The sequence below is a fragment of the Sus scrofa genome, chromosome 14, assembly GCF_054392235.1.
Source record: "Sus scrofa isolate SSC_HxYL_T2T_F1_AM1 chromosome 14, Sscrofa_HxYL_maternal_Yorkshire_Landrace_v2.0, whole genome shotgun sequence".
Lineage (NCBI taxonomy): Eukaryota > Metazoa > Chordata > Mammalia > Artiodactyla > Suidae > Sus > Sus scrofa.
In genome coordinates this window covers 45,270,496-45,290,122 of record NC_139396.1, presented here as the reverse complement: position 1 = coordinate 45,290,122, position 19,627 = coordinate 45,270,496, and the positions used below count along the sequence as shown (strand labels likewise).

The window sequence follows — 19,627 nt, the reverse complement described above, 5'->3', positions numbered from 1 at the left end:
CCTCACTGCTCAGCAGGGCCCTCAGCCCACCTACCTGTCTTGGGATTGAGGGGTCCAGTCAAGCATCTGAGAAGCTCCCGGCTGTGCCGTGGATAGAGGAGGCCTGTACCAGCCTCATCCCCCACCCCCAGCTGGATGCTTTCCAAAGTCTACTATGAATCATTGCACGGAGTTTTCTCAAATGCAGACTTGGGTTCAGCAGGCCCGGGGATTCTGTGTTTCCCTCAAGCATCCTGGTGCTGCCAATACCACCTGTCCACAAGCCACCCTGTGAGGCATGAGATTCCACTCCGTGATGGCAGCAGGAGGGGAAGCGGTCCAGGCATCCAGCATCCAGATGAATTCTCCCCCAGGAGACCAGGAGAATTCTCCCCCCAGAACCCATGTGTCTGAAATCCCAGGCAGGGCACCGCTGAGTGATGTGCCTGTTGGGTGACCTCTGTGGCAGATGAGAGGTGATTGTTGGGGCCGGTCTCACCAGAGCCTCTGCATGGAGGGGGGCTGCTCCCCGCACCAAAGGGGCAGCTGGTCCTAGAAGACCCAGGGCCACTGGTGCCGGGACCACAAAAATAGTAGATGTGTCCCATATTTGTATCTAAATGTTAACAGATCCTGATGACAAGAAACACAGCATTTCGGTAACTTCTACCTTTTTCCCCCTGAGAATTAACTGATGCAGTGGCGGGGGGAGGACAGGACATGGAGCCCCCCCCCCATAAAGATGGTTCTCTTTGATTTTTCATATTTGTTTTCCTCCCTGGGCTTCTGGTTCCCTGGACCTTTTATCTGAGCTTAGGGATGAGTGGCTGTGGACTCACAGAGAGCACAGGGAAATGTCTGATTGGGGCTCTGGGACGAATCTAAGGCCATGTGGCTGAGGCTGACCTTGTGGCCAAGACACTAAGGAGCAGGAGGGACCAGCAGACCCTTGACGCCCTGAACAGGATAGATGAGCATGCAGTGCTGAGCAGGCCCTGCCATCATGGGCTCATCAGAGAGAAGGTGGGGGGCCTTGTGGAGATCAGTGCCCTGGGCAGCCAGAAATAACAGACATTACAGGCAGTTTGTGCATCTCTGTTCATTACACCTGTTGAGAGTAAACTAGAGGGAAGTGGTTGTGTCAGGCGGGGCTTTCAGTTCCAGGTAGGTAGGTAGCCAACACCTTGAAGTGGAGAACTGAAAAAGCCACATCACAGGCTGCTTTCTCTCTGCCCCTCAAGTCCCTTCCCCATATGGGCTCTGCTCTGCAGACCTCCCTCTCCTAGGTCAAGGTGGCTCTCAATTCACCAGGCTTGTGTCCTTATGTCTGGAGGGAGGAGGGAAACCTGCTTAATTGGTGGTTCTGCCCACACAGAACCCACCCCAATGGGCCAGGTGGATCACGCCCCCGCCCCAGCCAATCCTGCTGCAGGGATGGGGATGTTTATGCTGATTGGGCGACTGATTCCCTGCTTTCTCCTGAGCCAATCACTGTGCCTGGTTGGGGGGAGTTGCTGGTGCAGTGATTGGCTACTGCATGAGTCATGTGCCCCATGCAAATCACTCCACCTGGAAAGCAGGCCGTGAAAATGAGGCCAAGTGTCTAGAAGGTGCCCCTAGAAAATTGGTGCAGGGAGGTTGGAACGAGAGCCCGGCTCACATCCTGTGAGAGCTTAACGCCCTGTGCCATTGCTTTGATCCTAGACCCCGTGCCAGGTGCTGGCCGTGTTCCTGCACTACTTCTTCCTGAGCGCCTTTGCATGGATGCTGGTGGAAGGATTGCATCTTTACAGCATGGTGATCAAGGTCTTTGGATCAGAGGACAGCAAACACCGCTACTACTACGGGATAGGTTGGGGTAGGTGGGGATGGGGTGGGGCAGATCGGGCAGGTGGGTTGTGATTTCATCTTCACGTGACACACCTCCAAGAGGCCAGGTGCTCCTAGGCTTGCATTTCCCCACACTCCTTCAAAAACTCACTTCCCTTAGGAAGTGCTTTGGGGTTCTCTGTTCTAATGGCCTGCTTCCCTCCTACCTGGGAAAAATCCTGGAGGCATGACTTCGGAGCTGGTACAGGGACAGTGGCCAGCTTCTTTTTGGATTGACAACCTAGCTTTAGTGCAGGAACTCATCTCACAGTGTCTGGGAGCCCTAGGGTGAGGGCAGTCAGAGCCTGTATCCTCAGCTAGTCGCACCTGGGATGGACCCCGTACACGGTGGGTTGCGGTTGGAGGGAGGAAGGGAACTCTGATCTCTTGGTTGCTCTTACCTGGAATAAAGTTTCTGCAGCGTGGCACTGGGGAGAATGAGCAATGCAGACAACCTGCTCCCGGGAGATGTTATGGCTCTGAATTGGGCCCTGGGGGAGGGAGCCTGTCTTGTTGGCCAGACCTGCCTGGAGGAGAGCAGGTTGTGGCCCAGGTGTTGCAGCCGCTCTGTTTTACCCAGACTTAGTAGGTTTTCTTGAATAAATTTGTCTCAATTTTATGTATGTCCAAGGACAGTTTACAGAGACTTTAAATGGTTGTGTTCTTTTAAAAGCTGATTTTCACCAGTTCTGGTGACCTGTCATTCTGGGAGTCACCTCCCCACTGACTTGACTCTTCGTTTAACTTCCTTTTTGCCCGTCTGGAGGAGGGGACCTGAGGCCATGCTTCCAGCCAGAGTAATTGACACCTGGCATTCCTTTTTTTTTTTTTAATTAAAGTATGGTTGATTTACAATGTTGTGCCAATTTCTGCTGCACAGCAAAGTGACTCAGTTATAAATATATATCCCAGGAGATTGGATAGAGTTACCCATGCTATACAGTAGGACCTTACTGCTTATCCATTCTAAATGTAATAGCTTGCAGCTACTAATCCCAAACACCCCGTCCATCCTACTCCCTCCCACCTCCACCTTGGCAACCACAAGTCTTCTCTATGTCTGTAAGTCTGTTTCTATTTTGTAGATAGGTTCATTTGTGCCATATATATATATATGTATATTTATAAGTGAGTGAGTGAGTGTGTGTGTGTGTGTGTGTGTGTGTGTGTGTGTGTGTATGGCCACACCTGCTACATATGGAAGTTCTCAGGATACAGGTAGAATTGGAGCTGCATCTACACCAGATCTGGGCCATATCTGAGACCTACTCAGCAGCTTGTGGCAATGTTGGATCCTTAACCCACTGAGCAAGGCCAGGCATCGAACCTGTATCCTCACAGAGACTATGTGGGGTCCTTAACTTACTGAGCTACAACTGGAACTCCCATTTGTGCCATATTTTAGATTCTACATGTGGTATTTGCATCAACACCTGGCATTCTTTTTTTTTTTTTTTTGTCTTTTTGCCTTTTCTAGGGCCGCTCCCTCCCTCAACATATGGAGGTTCCCAGGCTAGGGGTCTAATCAGAGCTGTAGATGCTGTCCTATGCCACAGCCACAGCAACACAGGATCTGAGCTGCGTCTGTGACCTGCACCACAGCTCACGGCAACGCTGGATCCTTAACCCACTGAGCAAGGCCAGGGACCGAACCTGCAACCTCATCGTTCCTAGTTAGATTCGTTAAGCACTGAGCCACGATGGGAACTCCAACACCTGGCATTCTTTTTTTTTTTTTTTCCTTTTTATGGCCACACCCGCTGAATATGGGAGTTCCCAGGCTAGGGGTCCAACTGGAACTGCAGCTGCCAGCCTACACCACAGCCACAGTGGATGCCAGATCCAATCCACATCTGCAACCTACACCACAGCTCATGGCAACACCAGAGCCTTAACCCCCTGAGTGAGGCCAGGGATGGAACCCACATCCTCATGGATACTGGTCGGGTTTGTCACCGCTGAGCCGTCATGGGAACCCCCAACCCCTGGCATTCTTGCATCTGTTAGAAAGCATTAATCTCACATTAGGCACCAGCTCTTTGTTTCTGGTTTTCTTTTAATAGATTGACTTCTCACAGTCCTCATTGTACAGGGAGCAGACCAATGTTTTCTTTTGTGTTTTGAGTGAGCTAATGTAATTTATTGGGGCAGCAGTGGAGGTAAATCACGGACCCCCTCCTGGCTTCCTTGGGGAGCCTGGAGAGTCTCACCTGGGCCCCGTGGAGAGTGGAGACTGGCGTGGCCTCTCCGGGAACTCCCCGTGGTCGCCACTGACGTCCTGTGCCCAGCCTGTGGGTTGGTTTGCTGTCTGTGCTATGCTTTTCTACCCGGGATACCTTTGCCCACCCTGGGCTCTCAGAACAAACGTCCTTTCCTCTTCCGTCTCCCCGTGGTGAGCCCGAATCAAGCACGACCTTCTCCTTCCATCCTGCCTTGACTCCCTGAGGGAGGAGTGTCATTCCTGCCTCTAACTTCTGACTTCTTTTAGTAAAGATTTACAGGATGATATGTGACCAACCGCCTCTAATTACTAGTCTCTTTATGGAAACAGTCACACACACACACACACACACACACACACACACCCGTATCAAGGACAGGCGAAATAAATTAAAAGTGTGGGATTTGAAGTTCCTACTATGGTGCAATGGGATCAGTGGCATCTCTGCAGCACCAGGACGAAGGTTCAGTCCCCAGCCCAGTGCAGTGCATTAAAGTATCCCCTGCTGCCTCCGCTGTGGTGTAGGTCACAGCTGTGGCTCAGATCTGATTGCCAGCCTGGGAACGTCATATGCTGAGGGGCGGCCAGAATAGAGAACTTTACAGTATAGGGTTCCTTCCAATGATATCTCTGTATTAATTAAGATAAATATTGCAGCTGGTATGACAGATAAACTATCATATCTCAGTGAAATAGACAAAATAGGTCTCTTTCTTTTATGTCACAGTCCAACGTGTGTTGGCAGAGAGCCTTTTTCCTGAAAGATACTCGGTGACCCACGTCCTTCGCACCTGTGGCTCTGTCTTCTTCCAGATCCTCTTCATGAGCCAGTGCGTGGAGACGGGGAAAGAATGTCAAGTTCAGCAGAGTTTACAGGGCATGGCTAGGGGTCAAGTTCAGCAGCATTTTCGAGGCGTGCCTAGGGGTGTGTGTGCCAGTTCCCCACCTTTCCTTGGTCACTATTCAGGTGCGTGGCCAGGCCCACAGTGAGAGACGCCATCTCTACTGGTTCAAGGTGGAGGTGGGGGTAATCCTGTCCAGTCATGGAGGATGTCTTATTGGGTCTGCACAGAGGTGGAGAAAAAGAAAGGAATTGTTTTTGCTGGTATTTAAAAATGGAGAGAATTGGGGAGTTCCCGTCGTGGCGCAGTGGTTAACGAATCCGACTAGGAACCATGAGGTTGCGGGTTCGGTCCCTGCCCTTGCTCAGTGGGTTAACGATCCGGCGTTGCCGTGAGCTGTGGTGTAGGTTGCAGACGCGGCTCGGATCCCGCGTTGCTGTGGCTCTGGCGTAGGCCGGTGGCTACAGCTCCGATTCAACCCCTAGCCTGGGAACCTCCATATGCCGCGGGAGTGGCCCAAGAAATAGCAACAACAACAACAACAACAAAAGACAAAAAAAAAAAAAAAAAATGGAGAGAATTGGAGTTCCTGTCGTGGCTCAGTGGTAATGAACCCAACTAGTATCCATGAAGATACAGTCTTGATCCCTGGCCCCACTTAAAGATCCGGCCTTGCTGTGAACTGTGGTGTAGGTCGCAGATGCTGCTTGGATCCTGCATTGCTGTGGCGGTGGTGTAGGCTGGCAGCTGCAGCTCTGATTCAGCCCTGAGCCTGGGAACTTCCATATGCTGCAGGTACAGCTGTAAAAAGACAAAAAAAAAAAAAAAAAGAAAGAGAGAGAATTTATATCAAATGATAGAGTCCATTTGAAAAATGAGGTGATCAGGGAACCCTGAGTTTCCGTTCCTACTTGGCAACATTGGCTGCTACTCCATGGTTTCTGATGCCAGCCTCTTCCCTGTGGATGTCTGAGCGAGCACCCTCTGTCAGAGGCTCTCTGCGAATGGAGGGCTGGGCTGGGCTCCAGCAGGCCTGCCACCTCTGACTCCATCAGCTTCCCCTTAACTGATTTCATCAGGGCTTGTGAAGTGCATCCTCCCTTCTGACGGGGCTCGAATTGGCTCTGGGCCTGAGTACAGACCGTCTGCAGGCAGCTGGGCCTCTACCTGCAGTTATTGATGGAGAAGGAGCAGGGAGTGGATCCAGGGCACCGGGAGGTCACGCTGCAGGGCTGGGGGAAGAGAAGGGCTGCATCCCTGGACATTTCCACCTGTTCCTACCTGACCATCCTTTTCTGAACCTCAAGGACTATGCTTTTAGCGGAGCTGGGATTGGAGGCATCTCATTAACAGCATACTTGAGGCTTTGCTGTATGTCAGGTCCTGTGCTCATACTTAAGGTGAGTGATATGCAGTTTCTATCCTCAAGGAGTCCACAGGGGAATCAGGAGAACAGGCGAGCGCTAAACAGTTGAGTATTTTTACGCATTGGTGCAGCAGGTGTGCAGCCCTGACCACAAACTGTAAGAAGTGATCATAAACTCCGAAGCCAAGGAAATGCAACTTGCTTTGTCTTTCTCTGTTGCTTTGTTTCTTTCATGAGAACCTATCCCTGTCTGGGGGCTGAAAACATCATCACAGTTCTCTCCGGACCCTGCCTTTCTCTGAAGTTGCCCTGGCGCTCTGGGGAGGTGACTCCATGCCAAGACCTTGGGAGGTGCATCAGTCAGGGCAGGCTTGGTGATGCTGCCATAACAAGCAGCCTCCAGCTCACATCAGCTGAAAACAATAGCATTTATTTCCGGTTTACACTGTGTGTCTTCAGTGGGCCGGTGGCAGCAGTGGGGGTGGGGGGGTGGGGGAGTGGGCCCCCCATCTCCCCAGGCCATTTCCACCCCCCTCCTGACCCCCATGGCCCCAGGGGTGGAAGTGCCAACTTCCTACGTGCCCAGAGCGAGGCATCCAGGAGGTGGCACTGGTGACTTCTGCAGGAGGGTGGGCCACTTGTCTCCTGTCGTTGTCACCCTCTGCCCCTTCTCTGTTGAGACATCCATCCCCTTTTGTTGGGTTTCACACCATCCATCCTCTCAGGACGGGTGTGTCTGGGGTTAATATTTCATAGCAAAGCTTCTCATGGCCACTCTCACTGTCACCCGCTTCTTTCCTGGAGTTTAGAGGGCAGCAGCCACGAGGCAGCAGTGTGGTCCCTCCCAAAGGTCACTGCCTCCCAAAGAGAGTCTTTCTGGAGCTCCATAAAGTAAACGTCCATAGGACAGAGCCAAAGGGACCCCAGATTGCCTGCAGAAACAGGTGACATGCCAGGACAGGTTATTGGGGTGGGGATTTCAGATGACAGTAGGACGGGCATCTGAGTTGGTTAATAACAGTGGAGGCTGTTATACCGAGGTTGGCGCCCTACATCAGCGCCTCCTTACTCGCAAACACAGCCGCATCTCACGGGACCCTCACAGCAGCCTGATGGGGAAGTACGATTATCTGCATTTCCAAAGTGAGATTGTGGTGGCCCAGAGAGGTCCGTCTGGGTCCCTGAGGCTACACAGCTGATCCAGGGTGGCCCTGGGAATAGAACCAGGTGTCATTTGGCTCCAAAGCCCAGGCTTTTCCTACTGGATGATTTCTCCATCCTGCTCCACCTGTGCACATTATCTCTGCCCACCCCCGCCCCCCGCCGGCTGTGCCCACGGCATGAGGAGGTTCCTGGGCCAGGACTTGAACCTGTGCCATAGCAGTAATCAGAGCCCCAGCAGTGATGCCAGATCTTTAACCTGATGAACCACCAGGGAACTCTGAACTTTTTCTTCTCAACAACACACACTCATCAGGTCCCTGTGGCTCCTGCAGCGTGTTTGAGAAAAGCAGAGAGTAGAGCCTGCCCGCTTCTTAGACAGACACTTCTGGTCACTGTCCCCCTGGCCTGTCCAGTGCAGGACATAGAGGATAACACAAGAGATGCAATGGCAGAGGAGCTTCAGTGTTGTTGGGAGGTGGGAGGAGGTCAGAAGAGGACAGAGTCAGTCATGAAGGCAGGAAAAGAATCGTTGACTCCCTTATTTGACTTTGGGCCGCAAAGAGGTGCCAGTCCCTGATGTGTGCCCTACTGTGGCCAGGATCAGGGAAGACGGGCACAGTGTTGGCTCAAAGTGAAGCCTCAACCACCGAATTTGAAAATCCATCTTTTGGGGAGTTCCCATTGTGGCTCAGCATGTTAGGAACCAACATAGTGTCCATGAAGATAAGGGTTCAATCCCTGGCCTCACTCAGTGGGTTAAGGATCTGGCATTGCCATGAGCTGTGGTGTAGGTCACAGATGTGGCTCAGATCTGCCGTTGCTGTGGCTGTGGTGTAGGCCGGCAGCTGCAGCCCCAATTGAAACCCTAGTCTGGGAACTTCCATGTGCCACAGGTGCGGCCCTAAAAAGGAAAAACAAAACAAAACAAGAACCAAAATCTGATCCTCAGAAGGGCAGGTGTGGGGCTGACTGTGCCACCAGGGGTCGCTGGAGGGCTGTGACCTTGAGGTACCCAGGCCTGGGGCTAGGAGCAGGCGACCCCCTGGGTCCTGGGGTCCTGGCAACAAGAATTCCTGTGGGCGGAGTGGGGCATAAGGAGCCACCTGCACTGCTGTATTTTGCCACCTGCTCCCTTTTATTCTAAGAATCTGCAGAACACGGGGTCCTGGCCAGGAGCCCTTTCTCCTGAGCACCCTTAGGAGGGGAGGGTCCTGGATGGAAAGGCGTAGTTTTCTATCTCTTCCCCACCGCCCCCTTCACTACAGGGGTGGGAGGTACAGAGGCTGTGCTCAGGCCGCTGATCAGACAGAGGCCCTGAGGATGCCCTTTCCAGGCAGCCAGAAATGGGTTGTTTGCAGATACAGAATCAGATTTCTAACAGATCAACCCTAAAATGCACGTGTGTGTGAGTGTGTGCATGCATGTGAGTGCGTTTTATCTCTAAATGACTCAAGTTCTTGGATTTCAGCGTCTGTTCTGTGTCCTCAGCTCTTTGCACATCACTCTTTATATATCAGATATAAAATGAGTAAGTGAAGAGTTCCCATTGTGGCTCAGCGATAATGAACTGACTAGTATCCATCAGGACTTAGGTCAGTGGGTTAAGGATCCGGCGTTGCTGTGAGCTGTGGTGTAGGTTGCAGACGTGGCTCAGATCTGGCGTTGCTGTGGCTGTGGCGTAGGGCTGGAAGCTGCAGCTCTGATTTGACCCCTAAACTGGGAACTTCTGTATGCTACAGGTGCAGCCCTAAAAAGAAAAAAAATTTTTTTTTAGTTAAAAAGAGAGAGAGAGTGAAGGGGGCTTGGTTGTACCCTACAGACTGAGACTCTATTTGGGGGGTGAGGAAATTGAAGAACAGGGCATAAGATGCGAGAAGATTTCCATTTCTGTTCTGTTTGCATGTTTGGACCTGTATTCCTTTAAAAAGTATTTTCAGACTGGCTTTCACAACTCAAATGACCATAGGTAATATCCATACTTCTCCCATAAAATGAAATAAATAAAATAACATTACAATAAAGTGAACAAATGAGTCCAGGAGACTGGAGCAAGCTAATACCATACTCTGCTCTCATTTTCTGCAGGTTTTCCTCTCCTGATCTGCATCATTTCCACAGTCTTTGCCATGGACAGTTACGGAACAAGTAAGAAGTAAGTAAAGGGGTGATCCCCGTGTGGACAGGACCCCGTGGCAAGGATCACTGTGAGGTCCCCATGGCCCCGGCTTCTTGTCTTCCTGTGTTCTTCTGGGCGAGGGGACGATGCATGGCTGGCATCCTCCAGCCCCAGCAGTGAAAAAAGGCCTAACAGAGAGTGAGAAGCACCCCCCAGCAGTGCTCTGGGCATTTTCCCACCTCAAAACTAGCAAGGAGGGGCGGCCAGTGGCAGTTTCAGATGGGAACTTTTACCGGTGTGGTTTTCCTAGACACATAGTCTGGTCACCCATGGAGCCCAGTTTTGTGACCCTTGAGCCTCATCTTGGACAGACAGCGGTGGGTGAGGGCTTGGAGCGAGATCTTAATTCTCTGCTCAGGAATTGAACCTGGGCAGCCTGGGTAAAATCCAGAAATCCTAGTCACTAGACCAGTTAGAGGCTAGAAGCAGAATTGCCCTGATTCTTGCCCCCTCTTGAAAGCAAGAATGTTTCAAGGAGGCAAAGACTGTAAAAATAGGTACAAAGTTTATTGCTAGAAACACAGAGGGCACACAGAGAAGTAGTTTATTTATCTAAGGCTGAGGCAAAGCTGTAATACACACCCTAAAGGAGTGAGGGTGTAGGTGTCCCCTTGAATGAGGAGCGTGGCAGAGAGGTGACTTACACCACTTATATGGGGCAGTTCTTCCTGGTCTTTGTCTTCCTTTAGCCAGTTAACTTGTTTTATCTTTCACACCTGACCAGACCCAGGGCCCTCCTGGATTTGTGTGTACATCTTTTGGCCAAGATGGATTCTAAAGCACAGCATGGTGGGAAGGTTATCTGGGCTTATTATGGCCTGGCCCCCCCTTCCCCCTTTTAGACCCAGAGAGGTCTCTCTGCACGTGTGTAGTTGGGGTCTCCCTGACCCTGAGGATGGGGAGTTCATGACCTCTTTGTTCTTCTGTCCAAGCAGGGCTCAGCCCCTCTTTGGATCCTGTCATTACCCTTGTTTAAAAAGGTGACAGAAGACAAGGACCAGTTATCTGCCTTGTGCCTGTTGTTATTTCTATCTTGAAGTATAGACAGGCGGCTGGTTGTTAGTGATTATCCTGGAGCCCACCTATCTCCTGCCTTAAGCTAGTGCCTGGTGCATAAGAAGTCCCATTAAGTTGCAGCCGAGTGAGTACACAGCTGTGTGAATGAGTGTGTCGAGCATCCACCAGGCAAGTGGGCCCCAAGATTCCCATCCCTGGGGCAGCGGCAAGTGCGACTTTGTATGTGGCCGCTTTGGAACTGCAGCTGGTGTGTTGGATCCAGAAGAGGACGGGTTGGTGCTGTGTAGCCGAGTCAGGTGTCCATGTTCCGGAAACGTGACTTTCCTTCCTCATGAGAGAAAAAGGCCTTAGTTCAACTCTCTTTAGGCAGCCGCCCCTCCCCTCAGCCAAGCTGAGGAACCTTGAAGGGATAACGCCAAGGAGAGGATGGAAGAGAGAGGCAGGCAAACATTGGTACAGCTTCAGCATGAGATGATTTCTCAGCCGCATTGCTAAACAGGGACGAATCTGGCTTTTTCTACCTTAGGGCAACAGTTTTCTGAAGATGAAGCACTTTAAGAAAGCCATGTCTGAGCGACTATCGAAACAAGGCTGATTAAACAACCATTGTTCTGACCCATTCCTTACAAGCCTGCTTGGTATCCGAATGTGAGGCGCTAATTAAAGAAGAAACTTCCTCTCAGACACTCCTCACTGGCATTCCTTGCCTTTTATCCCGAGGGGAGCTTGCTGACGCCGGGCCACCCACAGTGCGGGTCTCAGCTCAGGGGTCTGTCTCTGATACCAGCCTGGAGCCAGGCAGCCCAGCAGAGGGTCCGGAAGCTCACGGAGTGTCTGGCGAGGGCGGGGATCTGAAGATCCTCTTGAACTTGATGTTCTGAATGAAAACAATGGGAAGCACAGGCTTCCCCTTGCAGACCCGTCACGCTCTCAGGGAGCCTGGGTTTGAGCCGCCCCTTGGCAGAGGGTCCACCAGACTGGCCGTGTGTTTCCATTTTAAGGCTCTTCTCCCCAAGCTCTGGGTTCCAGACATGAATGAGCCTCTGACAGGTGCTGTTCCCTGTCCGAGGCATTTTGTGTCTCCTGGTCCAGGAGGTCTGGGGGGAAGACAGGGGGCAGAAAGGCAGGGCTCAGGTGAGTGGACATGTGTTGCCCAAGCTCCTTGGGCCTCAGTGTCCTCTGCAGGGTGGGCTTCATCACAGCCCAGCCTCGGGGACCATAGGGGCTTAGGGGCTGATGCAGCTCCTGGGGCTGCTATGTGGGGATGAGGGCAGAGGGGGGCCTTCATTGCTCAGTGAGCGGCTGGAAGGAGTGACCACGTGGTCCTGCAGGGACATCTTCATCCTGCATCAGTGAGGGAGCACCACATGCCTGGCCAGCCCCTGGTGAATGTGCCAGGCCCCCAGGGCTGCCCTCATATCCAGGCAGGTGACATGGCCCAGGGACCTGGGCTCTTGGCAGTTCTGAAGCTCTGGAGGGAAATGAGGTGGTATAGGGCCAGCTGTCTTGCCTGAGCCCTTGGGATCACGTCTGGAAAAGCCAGGAGGAATTTCACATCCTCAAACTGGACGCTACTTCCCAGACGAGGTGTCTCTAGAAATCAGAGCCATGGTTGCCACCCACTGGGACCTTTCCTCTTGGTTAGGGGACATTGCTGGGGGTGGGGGGTGGAACTGATCGACAGCCAATGAGCAGATAAAGATGGTCTGTCCTGTGTCACACGATGTCTCCTCATTCCTCTAATTCCCTATAGGAGACACTGCTTAGGCCAAGATTTGAAATACTCTGGAAAAAGCTGGTCCCTGGCAAAAAGCCTATTGATTTATTTATCGTAATCAGAATGAAACCGCCTTTGGATTTTGGCTAGACTCTTTGAGAGACTGCGAATTTTTCCACTCACTAGGTGACCTGTCAATGCCTTCTCTCCCCCGAACCTGAGCTGGTCTGCAGACCAGGAAAATTCTTCCCAAGAGTGGAAGCCTCGAGACCACCATGGATTCAGACATGTTTTGAGGATTAACTGTTCTGGTGACTGTGCCCCTGGCTGTCCCCATAGCATCTTGACAAACTCTTCTGCTGACAGCTCTTCTGGACTAAGGGCCCCAGTGCCTGGAGCAGGTGGGGTGATGCAATGACATAACCTTCTGCCTTCCTCCACAGCTGCTGGCTGTCGCTCGGGACTGGTGCCATCTGGGCCTTCGTCGCCCCTGCCCTGTTCATCATCGTGGTAGGTCCCCTGCCCTGTGGGAGTGGAGGAAGCACTGGGCTTTGTGGAGATGGGTCTTGGCCCCCTGACAGCATGTCCTTATCTGGGCAGCATCAGTCCTTTACAGTCCCCAAAGGGGGCTGTGACCCGGGGTCTGTTTCCCTGAATGATACCCAGGAAGGTCAGGCATGTTTTCAGGTTTAATGCAGGTCCGTTTAAGGCCCTTCGTGCTTTTCCTGCAGAGGCAGCAGGTGTGGTTGGGCATCCAGGAGGGGGCAGGGCACATCTGGCTGGTTCTTTCTCTTCCCGATGCTCATCTGTAATTTCCTCACATGCACATCTCTGTGATCAAGGAGATGTAGGATTCAAGGCTGAAACAGGAAGTTCTAGTCAAGGCCTGCTGGGAACCACACGTAACAGAATTCCTGGGATTACAAGGGCCAGAAAACCCTACTCAAAGGGGTTGACAGAAAGCGGGGTTTAGAAGCTCATAGTCAAGAACATTTGCTGTGGCTGCTGGGTCCAGGGTTCAGACAAGGCTGTCTCCATGTGTTTCTGGCTCCCCACCTCTCAGCTCTGCTTTCCTATAAGTTGGCTCCATTCTTATGTTGCCCCAGATGCTGATAAGAAACTCTATCATGTCAAACCCTCCCCTTTGTTATTCTTGCTATTTCTCTACTGGCATGACCCACACAAGTCCTGAGATGGAGCTGCATCATTTCTGATGGGCCTGGCTTGGGTCTCTGCCCATGGTGGGCCCCTCATTGAGGCCAGAGGAGCAGAATGTTCTGATGGGCCAGCCTTCACTGAGGTCTGGGGAATGAAATACTCTGATTGGCCACAGGACTGGAATGCTCTGATTGGTCAGTCCTAGGTCACATCTCTATCCCCAGGTCTTTTTTTTTTTTTTCCTTTTATTTTATGGGCCACAGCCATGGCATATGAAAATTCCCAGGCTAGAGGTTGAATCAGCTGCAACTGCTGGCCTACGCTACAGCCGCAGCAATACGGAATCCAAGCCAGGTCTGTGACCTACACCACAGCTCATGACAACACTGGATCCTTAACCCACTGAGCAAGGCCAGGTATTGAACCCAAGTCCTCATGGATACTAGTCAGGTTTGTTACGGCTGAGTCACAATGGGAACTCCCTAACCTGGGTTCATATACTTGGTTTCCCATGAAGTTATTTAACATTTATAGTAAAGGCTCAGATTTACAGAGCATCTTTTTTTTTGAAGATGTGAGAGTGTTTTAACATTAAATCTTCCTCTTACATGCCCCTAAAATAGAATGCTTAAAGAGATGGTAATTTCTGTTTTATAGACGGGCAAATTAAGATGCAGGAGATAAAGATAAAATCCTGGCCCATGATGGCAGCTGTATTAGTTTAAGTGTCCCTTTTCTCTCCCCACTTCTTCCTCTCACCATCCGACTCTTGTTCTGTCCCCTCCATCTTCTCCTCAGGTGCTAGTAAACCAGCCTGAGAGTTGAGTAGAAAAGACTCAGTGCTGGGAAGCACAGGGGAATCAGGCATGGCTAGTTCTAGGCACTCAGTGATGTCAGCAGTTATCTTCTACTCAGCCCATGGCCCCATTGCCTCCATGTTGGTTCCATCTCAGGCAGCCTCTCCTGGGTGGGGACATGATGCAGCTGGCACCTTGACACATCCTCCAGCTCTGCTGTTCATGGGGGTGGGTGAGGGAGGCACTGTTCCCAATAGTCCCAGCAGAAGTCCCAGGCCAGATTCTGATTGGCTCCTATGGATCATGTGTCTGTTTCAGAGCCAATCACTGAGGCTGGGATGGAGGCAGATGATTGGCCAGGCCCAAATTACATGAGTGCCCAGGGGCGGGGCTTATTAGATCATTCCTTGAGTTCCAGGGATTGGAGGTGGAGATCCCCCAAGAAGCTGTGGGGGATGGGGGCTATGGGAGACGGAGATGCCAGCACCCTTGCACCCTGCTCAGTAACTGGGTGCTGAGCCTGGCTGGGGTCCAGTCAGCATGTTCATGCTGTCCCAGTTGGGGCATCTCTCCCTATAGGTGTTGGGGGCTGACATGAGGGAACCCCCCACATCCTTCCTGCCCACTTTGTGCAGATCCACAGAACGCACTCTCCACACTCTTAGCTGGGACCCCAGAATGTGCTCTTCACACTCCCCAGGGTGGGACTCAGGCCGTGGTCACTACTCTAAGCTGCTGCCTTGGAAGGGTGTGGAGGCCCCGGATGAATCTGATCCTGGAAGTAAGGGAAGGGACTCCAGCCAGAGACACTTGGTGCCTTTGTGTCCTCCTGTGTCACCTCTCCCATTGGTGTCAGCCTGCCATGCCCGCAACCAGGAACTGTCTTTCCAATCCTGATGACAAATTAGATTTCCCATGTCACCAGTGATGGCACAGAAGATGGGCTTACTGGAGGAGGGTGTGTGGATGGTGCTGGGGCCCACTGCCCATCCCCATCCACTGGATATTTCATCAATACAGTGATGTCTGCTCTCCTTTCTCTCCTGCCCCCCCCCCCCCGCTTCCATTCGCCAACTGCTGATTTGAAAGCTTCTTTTGACTTTGTTCCAAATTTGGTGGCACCGACGGAGGCCCTGGTGGTTAATTAGAAATGTATCCAAGGGAAGATGTTAAAGACATGGTTTATTCCTTCTTAATTAACATTCTGCTCAGACATTCTCATGCCACACAGAGTTGCAGCAGCGTCTTCCCGGAAAAGGGTTCCCAGAGGACAGAGTGGGGGATGTTGTTGTCGTGGTGTCATCGTCTGCTTGGGATGGGGGAGGGAGGGGTGGATGGGTGGTGCCAGCCCCACACACGATCCCCTTGTCCTGCTGCATGGACTCTGCTCCCCTCCTACGGGTGACATGTGCTCCGGGGCATCCATAGGGACAAGAAGGGGATGGGGGACTCCCTTCATGAGGTGCTGGCCCTGGAGCCTCCCTGGATCCTTCACTGCCCCAGCACCTGGGCCCCTGCTCTCTGCAGGGTCCTACGTCGGAGGAATGGGTGACAGGGAGACGGGGTCTGTCGGGTCAGCTGAGTGCCCCTCCTGATGCCATCCCCTTCCTGCCCTCGCTGTCCCCAGGGCTGGTCTGGATGGACATGGACCAGCCTGGAAGGTGGGGGTGGGAGGCCAGGAGTGCACCCCTGCTCCCTAGTGCCAGCTGTGGGTGCGGGGGCCACTCCTTCCTCCACAGACCACACTCCTGTCAGCAGCCCCAGCCACAGGCTTCCTGGGTCCCTGACACTGCCCTTCTGCCCTCAGCTCCTGTCCCACAGGAGCCAGTATCCCAGGCCCCCTGTGAGCCTGACCGTCTCTCTGGCTGCTGTGTTTTCTTTCTTTCTTTCCTTTCATTCTTTCTCTTTAGGGCCACACCTGCAGCATATGGAAGTTCTCAGGCTAGGGGTTGAATCAGAGCTACAGCTGCCAGCCTACACCACAGCCACAGCAACTCCAGATCTGAGCTGCATCTGCAACCTACACCACAGCTCACGGCAATGCCAGATCTTTAACCCACTGAGCGAGGCCAGGGATCGAAACTGCGCCTTCATGGATACTAGTTTGTTCCACTGAGCCTTGACAGGACCTGCTGGGTGTTTTTTTCCTTTGTCCATCACAAAGGGTCAGAATCACATTGAGGTGTCACCTCTGCGAGGGAAGGGAGCACAGCAGTCTCTGCCCATCCAGGGCCGAGCGCACACCTGTTCTGTAAGGAGATCTCCTTCCAGGAGAGGCTCAGGTCAGGGAAGGGATGGGACTGTGGTCTCGGACCCTGGTCCATCCTTTCCATTCGTTCTGAGCTCTGAGTACAGGCCTTTCAGCTGTGGGAGGTGGCAAGTTGTCCTGTTAATGTGTCCCTGAGCTTTCAGTCCAGGCTGTCACCTGTCCCAGGGCTGCATGAGGATCCTCTGCAGTCACTTTACCACCTGGCCTTTCACCGGTGACAGAGGCCTCACTGAGGGACCCCACGTGTGGCCTCCCTTCCTACTCTGGGGTCAGGAGGACAACCACCTTGTCCACCAGGGGGAAGACATGGCTGAGACCATACTCCAGTCCCCTGGACAGTACACCCTCGTGGTGGGAGCAGGGACAGTGGGGAGGGGAGGGGAGTAACTGGATTTGTAAGGCCATGCCCCTGGTTCTCTCTGTCCTGACTCCACCCCCAGCTCTGGGGGTCCAGCAGGATCGCCCTGTCCCAGGCTCCCCCAGGTCACCTGGGTGTGTCATCAGACTGTGGGCAGTGACAGCTGGGGGTCTGGAGGCTGCCCTGCCTGCATCCTTCTCCCCACCCAGGCAGGCATGGGGTCCGACAGTGGGGTCCCAGCACCCTGTGTCCTCTGGGCTCGCTGGAGCCACACCCACCAACTACTGTCATACCTGAGGGAGCATCACCTCCAGCCCCATCCCAGCCCCTCTCCTCCGCATCAGCCACCAGCCCTAGAGGACTGCAACTTTTCAGACTTATCATTAATGGAGCTCCCACCTGAGCCCCACCTCTGAGGTTCTGAGTCAGGTTCCAGTAAGCCCGGGCTCCGGGGCCCTTCGGTGCTCCAGGTGATTCCAAAGTGGGCTGAAAATTGTTCAGGGACTTCACGGTCAAGTGCAGGGTCAGATGGTTGTGGCCCAGGCGGTGAAATCATATTTCTTGGCCCACAGGCATTTATTTACAAATCGTCTTTGGGGATTGTCATGCTGCAGGTGATGAGTTTAGTTGTTGCACTAAGACCTTGTGGCCTGAAAAGCCAAAAGTATCTGCTCCCTGGACCTTGGCAGAAAAAGCATGAAAACCCAGGGCTGGGGGATGCAGCCAAGGGATCCCGAGCACTATCCTATCCCACTGCCAGGACTCATACTGGCCGGAGCAGGGGTGGTGGGGCGTACGTCCCTGGAGGACCCTTGGTCATGGCATCTTCGGTTCTGTCCCTTTGTTCCCAGAGGCCCCCTGGGAACTTGCTCTGAAGACAGCAAGTTTCAGAATCACAGGTAGGACCTGACCAATCTGTGTAAAGAAAGCAAAACTCTGTTGGGGGTTCATGTTCACCTGAGTACATCCGTGGGACGGAAAGTTCTGGAAGGATGCACATGGGCTGTGGTTCCCTAGAGACAGGTTTGTGTGTTGGGGGTGCACGCTAGCACATCCTGTACATTTAATAACACCCATATGTCACTTGCATAATTTTATTTATGTAATTATTATATTTTATTTTTTTGTCTTTTTAGGGCCGCACCCACGGCATATGGAGTTCCCAGGCCAGGAGTCTAATCAGAGCTACAGCTGCCAGCCTACACCACAGCCACAGCAACACAGGATCCGAGCTGCGTCTGCGACCTGCACTGAGCAAGGCCAGGGATCAAACCAGCAACCTCTTGGATGCTAGTCAGATTTGTTAACCGCTGAGCCATGATGGGAACTCCTTATTTATTTATTTTGTCTTTTTAGGGTCTCTTGCATAATTTTCAACTAAAACACTTTGGAGAGGTACCTGTTCATGTTGGGCCATGTGGTATCTGTGTGTCATGGTGAGGTTGGTCTTGGAGGGGCAGGAGTCTGGGGAACACTGATTGTCACTGTGGGGCCTTCTGGGCCCAGGGCTGGGGAGGAAAGGGCAGAACCGAGCCCCTTCCTGTAACGTCTCACCCTGTCACCTCACTGCCAAACACAGCCATCAGCTGTCATTTCACAAACTGTTCTCCCTGAATAAGAAGGAAAATGGGAGAGTTCTGGGTGTGGGTCAACAGGTTATAAACCCGACTAGTATCCAGGAGGATGCGGGTTCCATCCCTGGCCTCAATCAGTGGGTTAAGGATCTGGCATTGCTGTGGCTGTGGTGTAGGACACAGATGCGGCTTGCATCTGTTGCTGACGTTGCAGCAGGAAGCTGCAGCTCTGATTCGACCCCTCACCTGGGAACTTCCATATGCCGCAGGTGCGGCCCTTAAAAAAAAAAAAAAAAAAAAAAGTGGGGGAAGGGAAATGGATGTTGTTCCCTGGGCGACACCAGTGAGGCTGAGTACAAACGTGCCTTTGGGGCCCCAGGTTTAACAGACACAGGAATGCTCTGGCCACAGGGGCAACTTAGCCTGACCCCTCCCTCTCCCCATCTTACTGCAAGGGGTTTCATTCCTGCTGGCCTCATTAGGGGGAGGGCCTCCAGGGAAGAGAAAATTCTGGAGTTTTAAAATCCTCCTCTCATGTGAGAAGCCAGGGTAATTGTGTGACTGACTATACAAATACAGTACATAAATAAAGATACCTAATTAAAGATAAGTGGATCCAGAACCAGTTACTGATTCCTAGAAACAGATGCCAGCTGAGCATGAATATAATTACAGTTCCAGATGTATAGATACAGAATCATAAATACATGTAGAAACAGGTACCATTACATACCAAAGGGTTTATTCTGTGTTTATGTGTGCGTGTATAATCTATTCCATCATGGCCCAGAGGGTTAAGAACCAACTGGTATCCATGAGGACTCGGGTTCAATCCCTGGCCTCACTCAGTGGGTTAAGGATCCAGCGTTGCCATGAGCTGTGGTGTAGGTCGCAGATGTGGCTCGGATTTGGTGTTGCTATGGCTGTGGCGTAGGCTGGCGGCTACAGCTCCAATTCGATCCCTAGCCTGGGAACTTCCATATGCTGCAGGTGTGGCCCTAAAAGGAAAAAAAGAAAAAAAGAAAAGAACCTTTCACTGTGAAAGCGTTTATACATCCCAATGATTTTTCACGAATACCTGAGTGGCCTTTAGTCAGGTCAAGAAACAGAGGGTGATCTG

The 19,627-nt window shown here is 52.3% G+C and overlaps 1 protein-coding gene across 6 annotated transcripts in view; it reads left to right on the top strand.

Annotated features, from left to right (window-relative positions):
- ADGRD1 (adhesion G protein-coupled receptor D1) overlaps positions 1–19,627 on the top strand; it is a 181,648-nt gene that overhangs the window by 147,078 nt on the left and 14,943 nt on the right. For 2 of the 6 annotated variants that reach the window (XM_003483408.4, XM_021072216.2), the window contains 3 exons: positions 1,684–1,837; positions 9,527–9,593; positions 12,795–12,861. In XM_003483408.4, coding sequence (XP_003483456.4) covers positions 1,684–1,837; positions 9,527–9,593; positions 12,795–12,861 — 288 coding nt within the window. Of the gene's footprint in view, positions 1–1,683; positions 3,515–5,497; positions 5,746–8,250; positions 9,448–9,526; positions 9,594–12,794; positions 16,266–18,116; positions 18,810–19,627 lie in introns of those variants that run through there. The other 4 variants (XR_014828481.1, XR_014828480.1, XR_014828483.1 and 1 more) reach the window with 4 other exon arrangements.